The sequence below is a fragment of the Mustela nivalis genome (assembly GCF_964662115.1).
Source record: "Mustela nivalis genome assembly, chromosome: 12".
In the NCBI taxonomy this organism is placed as follows: Eukaryota; Metazoa; Chordata; class Mammalia; order Carnivora; family Mustelidae; genus Mustela; species Mustela nivalis.
In genome coordinates this window covers 41,189,998-41,207,928 of record NC_139031.1, presented here as the reverse complement: position 1 = coordinate 41,207,928, position 17,931 = coordinate 41,189,998, and the positions used below count along the sequence as shown (strand labels likewise).

The 17,931-nt window shown below is 36.5% G+C and overlaps 1 protein-coding gene across 3 annotated transcripts in view; it reads right to left on the bottom strand.

Annotated features, from left to right (window-relative positions):
* The window catches only part of DPY19L1 (dpy-19 like C-mannosyltransferase 1), a 93,742-nt gene that overhangs the window by 12,439 nt on the left and 63,372 nt on the right, over positions 1-17,931 (bottom strand). For all 3 annotated transcript variants that reach the window (XM_082692475.1, XM_082692476.1, XM_082692477.1), the window contains 6 exons: positions 16,256-16,315; positions 15,632-15,712; positions 9,605-9,706; positions 5,125-5,196; positions 2,930-2,979; positions 500-524 (listed from right to left, as the gene is read on the bottom strand). In XM_082692475.1, coding sequence (XP_082548601.1) covers positions 500-524; positions 2,930-2,979; positions 5,125-5,196; positions 9,605-9,706; positions 15,632-15,712; positions 16,256-16,315 — 390 coding nt within the window. The remainder of the gene's footprint in view (positions 1-499; positions 525-2,929; positions 2,980-5,124; positions 5,197-9,604; positions 9,707-15,631; positions 15,713-16,255; positions 16,316-17,931) is intronic.

The window sequence follows — 17,931 nt, the reverse complement described above, 5'->3', positions numbered from 1 at the left end:
AAAAAAGATTTTTTGGTGATGGATGCTAGCTAGACTTATTATGGTGATCATTTCGCAACGTACACACATCTGATTAATTATGTTGTATATCTGAAACCAGTATCATGTTAATGTCTATCATACATTTATTAGAAGTAAACAAAAACACAGAAAGGAAGGAAGGGGGAATGGGGGAAGGGGAAAGGGGAGGGAGGGAGGGAAGGCAGCAGGAAGGGAGGGAGGAAAGCAGGCGGAATCACCAGGAGATGGGAGCAGCAACCACTCACACAATAAACTGGGTCATCATGAGGATGAGCAGAGCAGACCAAGCAAGTTTCCTACTTAACTATTTTAACAAATGAATGGTTGTGTTTGTAATAGTCTCATAAAAACATATACAGACCTATTCTGAAGATGATTAATGACAATTACCAATACCTAGAAACTGGAACTAGAAAGAAAAGTCCAAATATACACAAACATTAAAATAAAGAACGTTTTAGTAATATTGAGTCTTTACCTCTCCGTGATCAAACTGGTGTTTCCTGAAATGGAGTAAGAAATACTACTATTGAATCATTACTGAAGCACTTATTTCAATCATTTGCATTATTATCTCAGAAATACGAGAGTTGTAAGTTGCATATACAATATTCCAAGGACACATATATGTAAATAAAAATAACAATTATGAACTGAAACTGATGTCACAATCTTTTAAAGGACATTTGATTTTTTTCTAAAGGACAATGTTGCATACCCTGAACATTTGACTACAAGGACAATTACTGGGCCAACAAAAGGCACACTACGGTCTATCAGATACCTCCCTGGGGATATTCTGGCAAACAGAGAATGCTGTGAAGGGAAGCCTGAAGCCTTCAGACTTCTATACCCTTGCTTTTCACCACCAGTGGTCTCTGAGCTCCCCCATAAACTGTAGCTGCTACACAGATCATTCAGGAAACCACACATAAAAAGATGTTTGCAGCAGGGGCTTTGGAATATACAAATAGCTACAAAATTCCCCCTTTAGTTTTGCTTGACAGTTTTAATTTCCTGAGAAAATAAATATGCTTTAAGGCCTATATGCCCTCCTACAACCCCCTGTGACCCCACACCCCCTCTCCCCACCATCCCATTTCTATGATCATCACAGTGATGCCAGCAATATTTTCAAAATGGGAATCTAGTCATGCCAATCCTTACTTAAAACCCTCCAATGTATTCCTTTTGTAATTAGAATAAACTCCCAAATCCTCACTATGCTTCACATGGTCTTCCTACTTCTCATTCTTGAAACTCATCATCTACCACATTTCCTCTCAGTCACCATGCCCCAATCACACTAGACTAATCTTACTCTGTCAAACATTAGGGAGACACCCATATTCAGTGCCCCTCTTGATAATCACTCCTACTCCATTTCCCTGTTTTATCTCCTCAAAAGTGTTCATTCACTGGTTTCTTGATTACCAACTATCTCTCCCTACTAAAACCGACACCTCAGGACTACAGGGCACAAACCCATCCATCCTCAATCCCATTGAGCACTGATGGCACTGGAGATCCAGCAATAAGTAAAATAAGAAAATACCTGTCTTCTCACAGAGCTTACACAAACTCAAGAGAGACTAGCAAAAAGCAAATGAGCATATGTCACATGGTGCTAAGTACTGTGGAGAGAAAGGAAACAGGGCAAAAGATGCCAGGAGTGTGGGTAACCGGGAAGGTGTATGTCAAAACATGGGGTCACCAACTGAGGGACACAAGAGCAAGACCTGAAGGAGAGAGTTTGAGATTGAGCATCCCTCAGGCAGACAGAAAGTACAGAGCCCCATAGTGAGAAGGTCCTTAATGGGCTAACTACAAAGACACCATGACTAGAGAAGAGAGAGGTAGGGGGAGAACTGTGGAGCCACAGCAGACAGGCAGTGTACAGTGTTCAAGTGTGAATGGTGATGAATGCCGAGAGAGAAGATAGCATGTGATGATGGAGAATAATAAGCAAGGAGACAAGGAATCTCCTCAGAAGTGATGGTCAGGAAAGGCTTCTTGAAGGAGGTGACATTTACACAAGAATTAAAGGAGTTGGCCACATATAGGGCCAGGCTGTGGGGAGCAGAGGACGAAGTGATGACCTTAGGGTACGACCAGGGCAAAACTACAGAGGCAGGAAACAGCCGCCATGGCTAAAGAGCAGAAAGGAGGTCCATGGGACATGAGTGCAGTGGAAAAGAGGAAAATGAGAATTTCTTTTTCTCTCAGTTGTCTCTTCGTGTCTTTCACTCATTTTTCTAATTGGGTTTTAGCATTTTTCCTATTAATTTGTAGAACTCCTTTATGTATGCCAGTCATTAGTCCTCTGTCATATACTGTGAGTATTTCCTCCATTTTTCTTCTTCTTTGAACAATGTTCACAGTATCTTATCAAACGAAAATATTTATCTGGCCAACCTTTTTAATCTTTCCTTCTAGCTCACAGGTTTTATGTCATACTTAACGCAGTCTCTAATCCTAAAATTCTAAAAATAATCTCTTGGTTAATATTGAGGTTTTATGTTGTTCCTACATTTAAATATTTGCTCCATCTGGAATTTATTCTGTGTAAAACATAAAGTATAGAATTAGTTTTATATTTCCCTCCTCTTCTCTCAAAAGACAGCCCATTGGTCCTAAAACATTTTTTGTTCCCTACTACTGAAGCACAAAGTTGTATCCTTCACGTATAGATTATGAGTAGGCCCACAGTCAGATTGTGCAGATGGAATCTGAAGTATGAATAAGTGATATTCTGAGCTCTGCACTGAGGGGCGATAATGAGAAAAGCAAAGACGAGGAATGACAATCAAAAACACTAGTTATCAAATGCTGAGTGTGCAACATCAACTATAAAAATACAGTGTAAATATCTACTTACTAATGTCAAATGATTAAATAGCATATTTACCTTATATGTGTCTGTTGTTTAGTTAAGACACCCCACATATCACTAATAATCTGCAAATAGATTTTTTAACACTTTAGAAGAGCTGTGTTGGGAAAAACAAAATTTCAACTAAAGTATCTTTTAAACTTTCAAACATCTACTTAAAAATGTAAGAAGTATGGAGATAAGAAATAATCTGGGAAATAATTATAACACCAAACTCTTCCATTTATACAGTACTTGGTCATCTCTAATATCCAACAACCCTGTTCAGGTAGATTGCATTACCCTCATTTTGTAAATGAGCAAACAGACTCAGACAGATTAGATGATCTCCCAGAAGGTGAAAAAACTAGAAAGCATTGCGAAGCCCTGAAACCCGACCTTCTGGCTTCCAATTCACATTCAGTAAATTACACCATGCCAAGGTTGTTGGCAATGCCTCTCCTCAATCATATATACACATATCTGGACAATGAGCTTGGAGACTAATAAGTACAACTAACCCAACACTGAGTTTTCATATTTAGCAGCAACTGGAAGGTCATCGAATCTGAATCCTATCCCCAGGGTGGGTGTCCTCTATGACACTACTCACAGGTTTTCAAACACCTCTTGGAAGAACCACCCAACTGCTGCTTGAATTTGTAATACTTTCCTAGTCTCCAGATTTATTCTGGTCAAAAATCCTCCCCATTAGAATTGGCGATGATTCTAAGAAGCCAAAATGAGTATACTCTTATTTCCAAGTGGCAGGCTTTTAAATATTTGAAAATAATTATCCTTTTCCCCTTTTGAATCCTTCTTCTTTAAATCAAACATCTGAGCTTTTTTTTTTTAACCTGTTTTAACTGTTTTCATCATCTCTAGCTATCCAGGCTGCTGTCTTTTTAATGCATTCTGAATTGCCGACATCGGTATTCTTTGATTACCTACGGGGTGCACATGCACATAAAGTATGCAAAAGTGCAAAGGAAGCACAGAAGCCAGCATAGAGCAGAAACTGATTGGCAATAAACTCATTAGATTTGAAAAGCTTGTGAGACTTCAAAGCTGAACACGACACAACACCCAGTAAGGCAGGAAAGGTGCCGAGTCTGATTCTTGCTCTTCCCTTGCTTTTTAATGGACACAATGTGAGTCTGGTAACAACCTCTCTCATCTTCTAAAGGTGCATCTGTCAAAATGGGGATAATAATATCCCCGACAGGGCTGTCAAATAAGCAGGTACAATAACACATGGGATATGTTTGGGGAGAGTACAAATATATAATGTGAACAGTAATTACAGCACAGAATATTCTACAAATACATAACACTGTGTTAACACAGAGATCAGTAACTACAACTCAGAAAACCTTTAGGGTCCATCATCTGTTATCTTGATTACAGATTAATCTTTATTCATTCTCTTAAAACACTTGCAGTTCCAGAATTTGCCACATGTTAAAAGAAAAAAGAGAATATCATACCTGTTTTTTGCTAAAAACTGGAACTTCCCTGACCTGATTCAAATCTGGGCTTAGAATTTCATTATCAAAGCCAAGCTGGGAATCTAACGATTTTATCAATGTTGGTAATACATTATTACATCCAGGACTTTGTGAGCAATGCACAGATGACTTAGAATGGCATATTTTAAATATTTTAGTGAAATATTACATAAAGCTAAAAGTCAGTCAGTAATAATTTACAAAGACAAAAATAACTGTATCTGGGTCAATATGGTCTCTTTGATCATGTCTTTCAAAAATACATGGCTATCAAAACTCGAACTATCCTTTTCCTATGTCTATTTTATGCTGGTAGACAGTAGAATATTTTTAAGGCTTGTAAATGTTCATCAAGGGCTAGAAGTGAGAAAATACAGAATATGTTTCAACAGATCCATATAAAACATTGTGTCATTAACATATAACTTAAGATACTTAACTACTGCATAGAAACAAGAAAGTCTTTTATTTTAAGAAAGAGCTCTTGAAGGGTACTTGGATAGCTCAGTCAGATGAGCATCGGACTCTTGGCTTTGGCTCAGGTCATGATCTCAGAGTCATGCAATCTAGCCTTGCAACTGGCCCCGCACTCAGGGGGAGTCTGCTTGAGATTCTCTCTCCCTCTGCCCCTCCCCCTCGAGCCCACTCTCTCTCCAAAATAGATAAATTAATAAAAAAGGAAGAAGAAAAAGAGTTCTTAGGAAATAGATGTGATAGACCTACCTTTTTAACGATTGCAATAAACACAACCAGAACGACTGGAAGCAACAATGTCTTTGTATACCTCAGTGGAGTCTGAAATCCAGAGATGCTTTGTTAGAGGAAAATATTATTTTCAGACAAAATTTCATTTCCAATAATGAAAAAAATGAATTTTAAAAAGTGTAAACAGAGTCCAATATACCCAGTGACTTGAGTCCCATCATAAAAATGAAGATGAATTTCCATAGAAACAAACTTCCCCAAAATGTTGAGTTGAAAACACAAATACAGTCCCCAAACACTTGTAAGTATAAAATGTGACTGGGACTGGAAAGATTATTGTTCCTTCTTTGTACACTACTTTTCTAACTAGAGAATTCAACTTAATATTCACCTAAGGTCAGCAGAACTCCTTTAAATGGCATGAGCTTTTCCCATTTGGTGGGGGGTAAAAATCTTAACCATCGTTCCAAGACACACACACATGCACATACTAATGACCCATGTTTACAAGAGAAATAAAAATATTTTTACCTTTCCTTAAAACTACAGGAACATTTAATAACAAACCCCACAACTGCAATCCTATATATTTTACAATCATTTGAAGTCATAGTCTTAAACAACTCTAGGTTTGAAATTTCTAAATTGCAATTGATTTTCTTACCACCAACATTTACCCTCACAAAAATAATCCTGTATCATTGAGTTAAATAGTGTACACTTTCCCAAATGTGTTTATCAAGAGACATCTAGGTTCAACATATTAAAAACACTGCTACATTTTAATAATATAAAATATAAGTAGTATTTTCTGATTTTCCCTCTCATTAGTCCACTTTTCTTGCTTGTTATCCCATATTACACAAGTAATTTTGATAATTTATTAGCCCCCAAATGTGTACTTCACAGAAGTCTCATTGAAAGGAGACTTTTTTATGTTTTTATTTTACTATTTACCTTTATAAACATTTGCACAATACTTAAACTTTTAAAATATATTTATTTCCATTTTGTAAATTTTTAATTGTCTTAACCTCATAAAAATCATATAACCAAAAGTATTTTATTATTCAAAAATTTAGACATTTGCTAATAACAACTAACAATAAATGTAAGAAAAGTTGTGAGATTCAGGTGTTTACCTTAAAAAGGCAATGTATCAAAATTGCATTTAAAGTATTTAACAAAATTTAACAAAGAACTCAAACAATTTTAAAATTATATTCCAAAACTTTGTTTTAAAAATATTTTTTAATATTTTTCTTAAAATGAAAAAATCAGATTAGCATCAAACTTTGACAGCAACACTTAGACCAGAAGATGGTGGAGTAATTTATTTAAGACAGTCAGGGAAAAACACATGAGCCAAAGATTTTTTATCTAGCCAGCCGTTCACATATAAAAGCCACTGATAAAATATTTGAACATGTGAAAACTCAGGGATTATGGATCCTATGGCCCTTCCTGAGGAATCCACTGGAGAGTAATCTTCACACAATCAAGAAATAGGCATGAGAGGCTTCTTTCCCAGAACATGCAGCATTAAAAACACCAACCTACAGAACTGTGTCAAAGGCAGGGATACAAAGGTGATAGAACAGCATGAGTGGTTACATGTCCAGATACTGAAGGTGCAGTGGGAGTCCTACAGTGGGGTCAGAGGGGAGAAGTAAAATAACTTCACTGGTAACTATATGGGAAGTAAAATATTGTCACTGATTATAGTATTTCAATAAATTAGAAATAGGGGGATAAGAAGTGACTGAGTTCAGTGTAACTCTCAGTAGGAAACCAACAGAAGGGATTCTTAGTATATAAAAGAATTAATATAAAGGAAACAAAGTACACAATTTCCTCAATTCCAAAAGGTCCGTCAGGGAGAGTATAGGCACATGGACAAATACAAAGGAAACAAACCACACAGGGAAAAGAGTAGGCGTGTGTGTACGTGTGTGAGCTTTAGAATTGTAAGTTCCTTTTCCACGAATTTCTCTGTTTTATTCTAAGCATAAAAGTTATACATGCTCATTGTAAAAATTTAAAAACGCAGAAAAAATAAAGATGACAACCAGTTTTGCATTTTAATTGGTTGTCAAAATTTCTTCCCCAATGAGTTTTCTGTTCATATCCTTCCCCCATTTCTGCATATGTGTGTGGGAGTGAGGATGTATTTTTGGTGGTGGAGAAGGGTAGAGTCCTTGGTAATTTTTACTGATTTGGACAATCTCCTATACTCACTACATTAATCCCTAGTTTCATTTGTTATATTTATGGCAAGAGTCATCCCAGTTAGTCATTTGCTTTTTAATTTTTATAATATTTAATGTACAGATGTTTTAAGTTACATGCAGTCAAATCTATTAATCATTCTCATATGTGCTTTGAACAGCTATTTGCTCATTAAAAAATAAAGCTAATACTCATTGAAATGTCTCTCAAATTTATTTTTCAGGCTTCATTTAATTTTGACACATTAATTATCTGAATTGAGGTTTATTGCATAATGTGACACAACACTTTAACCTAACTCCTCACCCCAAATCCCATTTTTCAAATATTTATGAAATAATGCATTTTTAACTGTTTATCTGTGCTTCTCTCTTCATTTCATATCAAGTACATACCATAACACAGTTAAGTACATACACATGGGGCTATCCAAGCATTGTCTATTTTTGGCCATAAAAATGTTCCTTAATATTGCTGTACTTGAAATAGTGTTGCTCACCATTTCTATATCTAGAAAGGAAAGATCCCCCTCTTTGTTTTTACTCAGTCAGTTAAACATCTGACTGCTGATCTCAGCTCAGGTCAACCTTAGGGTCATAAATTCAAGCAGAATACAATTAAAATATGACTACTGCCTAAAATTTCAAAGATGCAAACTGCAAAAAATTTAATCATTAACTCTCTAATCAAAAACCACTGTTAAAGGTTTGCTCTCTTATACCTTATTCTATACATGTTAATTATAGGCAAATAAGGGCATACCACTTGTTCATTCCATGATACAAGTCTTTCCATATGAGTATAATAGCATGACAGACTCTTCCTTTCTCCCAGTGTTTGGGCATATCATACAATGGATGCCTTCTCGGGACGGGCACCACACTGTCTCTACAGCACAGCCCTGGGAGGATACCTACAGAGATGTGGAATACCAGGCTGCAAACAGCTTTGTTATTTTCTTCAAAATAACTGAAGTCACGCTATGCCTCAATAAACAATTTCTTCTATCACCTCACCGATGCTGCATACTCTCAGGTTAGAGTGGTGTGAATATCCTCAATAATGCCCAAGGACTTCCGCCATATCCTCCCGCTCTACCGAGGTTTACCCTCTACTTCCTTTACCACTTGCTTGAAGGAGTCTTGATTTTCTGTGAACATTCATTTGAATGTCTCACAAGACACTCTTCTTTAGTTTCTTCTGGCGGGCTCGATACTATCATTCATACAGTATATATTAGCCATTATGTGTCAAAATTTGCCAGAACCTGGGAATGAAGACTGACAGATCACTGGAACAAACAGTACATCTGCAGGACACGCTCAATTCAGAATGTCTGGTTGGTAAGAGTGTGCAGTGGGGTACACTATCATTCCCTGGTCTGTAACTCAGGACACAGATGTAGCCACCTAGCAGGATCAGGGGAACTAGAGTATTGTTTGTGTGTGTGTGCAAGAAATACACACACAGAGCTGTGAAGGAAACTGTCTCATATAATGAAATATCATAATAAATTGGGGCCACATGGGTGGTGTTAAAAAAGACACACACATCTATATATCTCTATCTATAGGTATATCTGTAACTATATATACATATATATATATATATATATATATATATATATATACATGTTTGTTGAACCAAGCCAGCTCACTGATCACTACAACATATTTTATACAAAATATCATTAAAATGTCAAAATCCTTCTCTACATATCTCATTTGGTTCTCACAGTATCTTTTTGCAGCATACCACTAGGAACTAGTAAGCCATGACAGAAGAACAAACGAGAGTTGCTTGTCCAAGAACCTCAAGTACTCTTGCAGACTTCCATCTCACAACCCCCCACACTACTCTCTGCTTTCTTTTTAAACATCTGAATACAGTTTTAGAAAGAAAAACACTGTTGGAATGAAAAAGTTGTACTCAATGATATTTCAGAGCAATGAGATTATTCAAATCAACAACCACAGAGTGAATGGAAATGTGAGAGCTCGAGAGCAGCATCCCTGAAACGAGGCTACTTGAAATGCCTCCGTGTTTACTCATCCAAAACACTATTGCTAGTCTGAAGGCATGCTTCTCAATTATCAAAATGAGAAAAGACCATACTAACAGTAGTAGGAATGTCCTCCTCCAAGCCATCATTTTCCTTTCCTGCCCACTGAGGTAAGAGCACAGAGGAGAGTCTGAGATAAGAGGAGCGCCCTTTATGAAAAATGAATGGACCAAAACCTGAGGAAGGAAAATGGAAATTGCATCTTACCTCCTTTTCCATAAAGTCAAACTCTGCTGCACAGGTATACAATAAAGTATCAAAATCCTTGTAACTGAAGAATTTTGATGTTAATAAGTTGCCAATATGAGCCTAGGAAGGAATAACGTGGGGTACCATTAGACTATGCCATATATTGTAGTAATGCACTTTAATCTTCATAGTATTTAAAAACAGCTTTCACTATATCACAGAGCTCGCTGTTCCCTGCCAGACTTGCTTCTGTTAAAGCACTGCAACTTCATGGTTCCCCTTCTCTTGCTGGCAAATGATAGCTCTAGCAATGCCCGCCTTCCACGATCCATCACCAGCAGACCAAAGGCTTTTTATCCCTGGGTTTTCCCTGCTCAGTGTGCTGAGCCTGAGAAAATACACTGTACAACACCTCCTTTTCCTGAACCTACCAGGGGGAGCAGGCTTGGTAACACACGCAGACCTCTGTCAATCCTAAGGGACAGAGTGCAATAGAGTGAAAGAAAAGAAAACATTAATATCGATTTCTGAAAAGGGGATTAAGGGATGCCTGGGTGACTCAGTCAGTTAATTCAAGCCCCACCCACACTGGGCACCCTGCTGGGCATGGAGCCCACTTTAAAAAAAAAAAAAAAAAAGGCCCACTTTCCCTTTGAAAGAAGTAGAAAATGGGCAGGCTTTGAAAAAACATCCAACTTTAAATAATGATCAGTTCTATGTGTGACTCTTTACATGCTACCCAGTGCTCTCCCGTACATCATCTCATCTACTTCCCATAAAAAGTCATGTGAGGAAAGTAGGATTATTTGCAATTACCAAATGAGAAAGCATTTACCAAATTTTCCATTCATTATTGTCTAAAAAAACAAAAACAAAAAAAAAAAAAGAGGGAAATTACATAAAACAAACATAGCTGAAATCCTAAATGATATGTACATGAAGCAGGAAAGGACTGGAGAGAGTAGGAACTAAGGGATGGTGGGAATGTGCTAAAGAATTCCAAAATACTTTATTTTGTTGGGGAAGAAATGTACGCTGATAAGTTTAAGAAATCAAAAGGGAGAATATACAGTGCCTTGGACTCTGAAAAACAATCTGAGGGATTTGAAGTGGCGGGGGGGGGGTGGGAGGTTGGGGTACCAGGTGGTGGGTATTATAGAGGGCACAGATTGCACGGAGCACTGGGTGTGGTGAAAAAATAATGAATACGGTTTTTCTGAAAATAAATAAATTGAAAAAATAAAAAATTAAAAAAAAAGGGAGAATATACAGTGCCTTAAATAGCATAAGAAAACCATTCAAACAAAAGGAGAAAGAATCAAAAAAGCAAGTAAAATAGTTGGAAACTCTAAAACAAAATGGAAGAAATAAGTCACAATACAATGGCTTCCATATATGTAAAGACCTTAATTTCACAAATTAAAGGACAGTTGCTCAAACTGGATTTCAGGGAAAAAATTCAAATTTTATATTGTCTGCAAGACACATGTTTAAAACAAAAGTATGTAGAAAGGTTGAAAATGGAAGAGGACAACAACATAAGATAAAATTGAACCAAAGAAATCTAGGTTAGCAATCGTTAACATCTCACAAAACTGAATTCAAGCAAAAAATAAATGAAAAGAGACCACAAATGACATTCTATACTCATAAAGTGAAGAGCAAAGACAGGTCATATGTATGATGAACATATCTGCAGTTCACAGTATAGATTCAAAGGGTATAAAGAGCTGAAAATACTGTAGGAAGTAGGATAGGTTGATCGTGGTCACTGAAAATGTTAAATATTTCCCTTTAAAATAGAAAAGGCAGATGACTGTTAATATAACACCTGAATATTATTATTAATATGCTCATGGAAAACACAAACTTCACAAAGAGAGGATGCATGTTACCTTTGAACATAAGTAAAATATTTTTTAAAAGTTCATATACCATACCACAATACATTTCAAAGAATCAATATAATACAAATTATTTTTTTTCTAATCATAAATGCAATAACATTGTAAGATGACTAGAAATGGCTTTGAAATCTTTTTGGCTAGAAACCAAATAACATAAAACTTAATAACCTTCAGACTAAAAAGAAAATCTCAAAATAGTTAATTTGTAAGACACAGAAAAAATATTACTAATATGGATATTTATAGCTCTAAATGCATTTATCAGAAAATAAAAGAGGTTGAAAACAAGAGCCAAGCACTTTCCCTTGAACATTAGAAAAAGCTACAGAACAAGCACAAAGACATAAGAAACAAGGATGACACAATTTGGTGACAAAGAGCAATTCAGCAAAACCAGAAGACTCAAAAAATCAAAAAAGGGTGGTACTTTGAAAATATGAATATAGTAAATAGAAAGCAGGAAAAACAGCACACACACACACACAAAACCCTCAAAAACCAGCTCCTTATAGGAGACTAACACATCTTGATTCTGAATCCAAATAAGGAAGATAATAAAAGAATGTAAAAGACCATTTCACATATATGCAAAAATTTTAATAGGAATTTTCACTAAGTGAAACCTACAACAAATTTAAAAAAAAAACATGATCCATTTGATGACATATATGAAATAGGTAAGTTTCCTCTAAAGACTTAAACAACCAATAACTTCCTAAAGGAAGTGGATTTGTAGTAGAGAATTTTCTAATGAAGAAAACTCCAGGCCCTGAAGGCTTCACTGTCAAATTCTACCAAACACTGTAGGAAGAAATAGCATCACCTCTATACAAATTCTTTTTGAAATAGGAGATTGGGTGTGCTTGGGTGGCCCAGTTGGTTGAGCAACCAACTCTTTTTTTTTTTTTTTTTAAGATTTTATTTATTTATTTGACAGAGATCACAAGAAGGCAGAGAGGCAGGCAGAGAGAGAGGAAGGGAAGTAGGCTCCCTCTCGAGCAGAGAGAGAGCCCGATGTGGGGCTCGATCCCAGAACCCTGGGATCATGACCTGAGTCAAAGGCAGAGGCTTTAGCATTTAGCCACCAAGGTGCCCCCCAACTGCTGATTTTAGCTCCAGTCATGACCCTGACCCTAATCCTAACCCTATCCCTATGGGTTAACCCTAAGTCATGAGATGGAGCCCATGTCTGGCTTCACATTCAGTGGGGAGTCTCCTTGAGATTCTCTCCCTCTGCCCCTCCCCTGCCCTGCATGCACTCACACACATGCGTGTTCTCTCTCTAAAATAAATAAATTAATTTTTTAAAATAGAAATAGGAGATTGAACACTTCCCAAGAATTTAAGGAAGCTAACATTACCTTGAAACCAAAGCCAGACAAAAACATTATAAGAAAATAAAATGACATACTAATAACCTCCCTTATATAAAAATCCTTAAAAATATTAACAACCAATCCAACAATCTATAGAAAGAATAATATATTGTAAGCAAGTGAGGTTATCCAAGAAATACAAAGATCAACACTCAAGAATTAATGAAAATGGGGACTTTACTTCCTAATGGCAAAGGTAGAAACTGACAAGTCCCCTCCCCCAATAACACCTATAAAATTAGAAAAAAACTGTCAAAAATAACCATATCCCATTTTAGAAAGTGACCAAAAAGAAAGCAAATTGAGAAGCACTCATCCCTACAAAATCTGATTAATTCCAAAGGGAAACAGTGGGTGTCGGCAGCATTCTTGCCTGGGAGGCTCCTATCCACCCTCAGCAGCAACACCACTTCCGGGGGTTGTTAGGCCCAAGAGGTCCACAAGGGTGGGGCTGGCTATGAGAAGCAGAACCTTTGCTGCGGGAGGGTGCTGACTTGTTTGGGGGCAGGGAGCAAAAAAATCTATGCTCAGAGACACTGTTAATAAAAGAGTCAAACAGCAGGCAATGCTTTGCCAGCCTAATGTTGCATCATCCCTGCAGTGAACAGCCGACTGGCAGACGAGCTAGAGACTTTACAGGGATTCTGGAAATGGGAAAACCAACAAGGGGGTAAACCAATTCTCCCATCTCTGGTGGCCTGGAAAACTGCACACATAGGCTGAGGGATCCCGAAGCCCAGCTTCTTCACAAATCTGTAACTGGCTGGGAGGTGGCATGCAGATTCACGGAAGACAGAGAAGGCGTGGAAGAGAGGAAAAGATGGGGCAAACTTGATGTTCAGATGAGAGTTAACATAGTGAGCCCGATGATATCCTTGAAAAATCTGCTTGCAAAGCTGGTATTTGGCTGGCATCAGGGAACTTAGATTTCAGATGGCTCCTACCAGCCTAAGTGAGAAGGAGTAGGGGCTCCCTGTACCTAAAACACTCTGGTTTCTGCGGAGCACCCACATTCCTTCTGGGAGTCTGGAATTTAGATACGTGCCAGGCAGAAGGTGCCTACGTTACCAGCCCCCAGCAAAAACTATGTGTCTCTAAGTACTGACTAAGCTTCCCTGGTAAACAACCTCAGACTTCTACCAGGGAGAGTATTGACAGGAGCAGGGATGGGAAGTGAGGATGTACTGAGAAATGGCTCACGTGGTTCCTAAAGAACAGGGCAGTGTCTGATTATCTTAATAGAGAAGTGTGAGCGGAAATGCTTCTTAAAGGCTGTGTGGCCTTGCCAGTCTCTTATTTAACCAATGTCACAATTCAGAATCTATGAGCTGATGTCTTGGATCAGTGTTACAGATTTCTAGAAATACTGAAGTTGCGATTGAATTACTTCTAATTTGTTTGGTCCTTGCTACAACATCAGGGTATGACAGAAATCACAACATCACTTTTATCTGAATCAGTACCATAACTGGATAGTCTTCCCCAGTGAGGAGACAGATTCTACTCCCTTCGAACTTGGGCTGTCTCCCTTTTCTTCCTACTCATTCTCTGTATCCTCACTCACTACTCAATGACCTTGTAGTGCTCCTCTTCTCATCGGACTTCCAGGAGCCTTCTCTGACTCTTCTCCTGTGCATTCCTGCTTTTGTCACAGCCTTTATTACATTATATTAGAGCTGCTATGTATGGTCCCGAAATCCCACTAGACCGAATCTTACTCAGTTCTGTATCTCTAGGATACATTCTATCACCAGGTACATACTAAATGAGTAAGTAAGTAACTTTAGACTATAGTTTTCTACTTTCCACAGGTTGTAGATCACCCAATGAACAACCCAGTTGCTTTCAATCATTTTAAAGCAAAAAATTCCCTTGTTCAAATGAAAAGCTTCATAATTGCCCAGTGTGTGAGAAATTAAAGCACAACTGCCCTGGGTGAACAGCTGCCAGGGAAGTTGGGAAGTAGACAGACCCCCACAGAAGGTATGCAAATTCCAGGACTTCACAAAACCCAGTTTCAAAACTGTAGCTTTAATCTATTATGGATGAAGGAAAGATAGCCAATTAAAATACATTACAGAAAAAAATATGAGGTTTGCTTTACTCTGTGTTGGATATTGTGCTGCTTCTTTTTTTAAATTTAATCAATGTGTTTACTAAAACACCAAAATAAAATAGGCAAAATAATTATGAATGAGAAGAATTCTTAAAGTTATAAAGCAGAATTCTTCTCATTTTATTTTCTCTCCTACCTGAACACTTAAACAAAACAACAACAAAAGCCCCTTCTCTTAATAAGACTAACTTGGATTACATTACCTATAAATAAATCTTTCACAAGCACCGACCAGGAAACGGGCTTGGGGAAAAGACTATAATATGGTCTATAGTTTTTAGAGGTTCTGAAGATGGCATACTGATGTGTTACCAAAGGATTATAAAGAAACCAGAGAAAAATGACTGTATATACCCTAAAATTTGAGCTCATCTTTAGAGCTTTCTTGCTTTAAAATTTTAAAATCTCTGTGATACAGAAAGACCAATTAAAATAACAGGATTGAGTCAAGAAATTAATACTGGAGAATAGAGACTATACACAGAGTCATATTTGCTTTCTATTATCATAACTATATAAAGTAATAAGTGAATAGACTTCATATTAGAATTTGGCTTAAATAGTGGTACTTTAATAACTCAAGTAATTCATTATTAGCCTGTATGATTCTTCACAAGTCTTCCAGGTTAAAGATAAATGTACTTACATCATCAGCAATGCCAAAGATTTTAGATGTCAAATACTTGAGCACGACGGTTCCAAACAACCAAAAACATCCTTGGATAACCTAAAAAAGGAAAACAAAACAAAACAAAAATAAACTAATGCTTCATATAGACATTCCTTAGACATAGCCAATGAAGAAAAAATTAATGCTTTAATCACGTGTGAAATAAATATTTCCATACCCCCAAAAAAGATGCTAAAAAATGTAGCTTAAAGAATGTTATCCAAAATCAAGGGGCTATCACCAAAAATAAAAATATATACATATGATACTATCAAAATTAATATATCTTATAGATTTACACAGCAATTGCAGTTACATTCCCCTTCTACTAACAGTCTCTTACACATGCACTGCTCCCCAGAAAAAACATAGGTGATAAAATAAGTAAAACCAGAATACTTCACCTACCCAATATTAATTTTAACTTGCCACATGAGAAGGGAAATTTGGCACATTAAAATTGAGCCTTAATTACATCATAAAGCTGTTAGATCTCCTGGATTACATAAGAATAGCTAATTTCCTTAAAAGTAAGACATAAAACTGATGATATATTTTAGGAAAGGAAAAATTTATGTATTCAAATAGATTGATTCTTACCCATAAACTAAGTTCGGATACATTTATTTTCAGGAAATATGGTTTCATTTCCAGTATACCCTTCATGGAGAAAATAACATAGCATACAGTTAATACTTACATACATAAAGTACCAAAAAACATTTCTAAATAATAAGACTCTCAAGAATCTAAAATTCAGCACATTGTCAATGTTCCATATAGCATTACAACAAGCTCACTGACTTTAAGAAATCGCCCTGTTTTATCCAATGTAGATTAGATCAGTTAGTGACTTCGTAAAGTTGAAAACACATTTACCAAATATAAATTTCTATGATGGATTTTACATCTCAGATTTACCTCAGAAGCAGTATCATTCATACATACACACTTGCGCACGTGTGTGCTATTACATATAGTATATAATAATTTTAGACAGGTGTCTTACAGTTGTAAGATTTAAGTTAAAAATTATCAATTCTTAGAATAAACTACAAGTGAGTTTTTAATGGATCAACTAAATACTTCTCTTCTACCAAATCTTTTCTCTCTCTAGGAAATTAATAGACTCCCACATATGGTACCTATAAGGAACTAAACCTACTTCAAACTTGGCAAAAATATGTTTGGAGATCAATACAGAAATACATGAACTCAAATTAAATCTTTTCAGAAGTTTCTGAATATCTGAGAATACAAAAAGTATTATGATTTAGGTTTCAACGAGATTACTACGAATAAAAATAAGCAAATTTGTGTTTACAGTTATATATGCATATATTCTCTATATTCTGTAACTGTTGGCATCATTTATTTTTATACACTCAAATATGAAATATTCATAAATATGCTTAATTCATACCCAAGACACAGCTTACTGTCAAGCACCTAAAAGAAAACCTGATACATTATAGGTCCTGGAATGAAGTTTCCTGCCAAATGTACTTGGGTTAGATTTCATTGGCACCTGAACACAAGTTTCAAGAGTCGTGTACTTTAAGTAATAGCAGGGCTTGCCTGTGAACACATGTAAATATAGAACCGAGTGTACTGTTACATTTCCTGATTACAAACAGAATTCACTGACTGTAAGAACTATCATTAATCTCAAAGCACAGCAACTCCATTAATGATATTTTTGGCATTGCTGAAAACCCCACAGGCCCATATGGTAACTGCTAACATCTGTGACTAAGCATACTTGAGCCACACAACCTGAAAAGGGAAGCAGTCCAGACTAGGAAGAGGCATATTCTTGGGAAACAGGATCTTAAATATTATTTGTGAAATGGGACAAAGAAATACAAAGTTCCCAAGTTGTTCATGGGTTCTAGAAATTAAGAAAGCCAAAATAATCTGGGTAACTTAAACAACTATTTGAGAAGCAGAATACAGTTCAATTAAGACAGTACAATGCACTTTTGTCTTCAGGAAAGCAGCCTAATACTAAAGCATGTGCACTTGAAATATAGGATTTTTTTTTCCTTTTAGGTTAACAAAACCCTGTAATGGTGAAGCCTATTCATAAAAAAGCTATACCCACCTCTGGAAGTCCTTAAATTTAGGAAGACTTATATTTAAGTGATCCTGCCAAAAGTGGCAGGGGTTAGATGACATTTTACCTTTTGCTCTAATTCTAGAAGACAGTCTCCCAATTATTGAAATCTGCTCTTTTCAGTGCTTTAGCAAAATATAACTGAATCATCACCTGATTT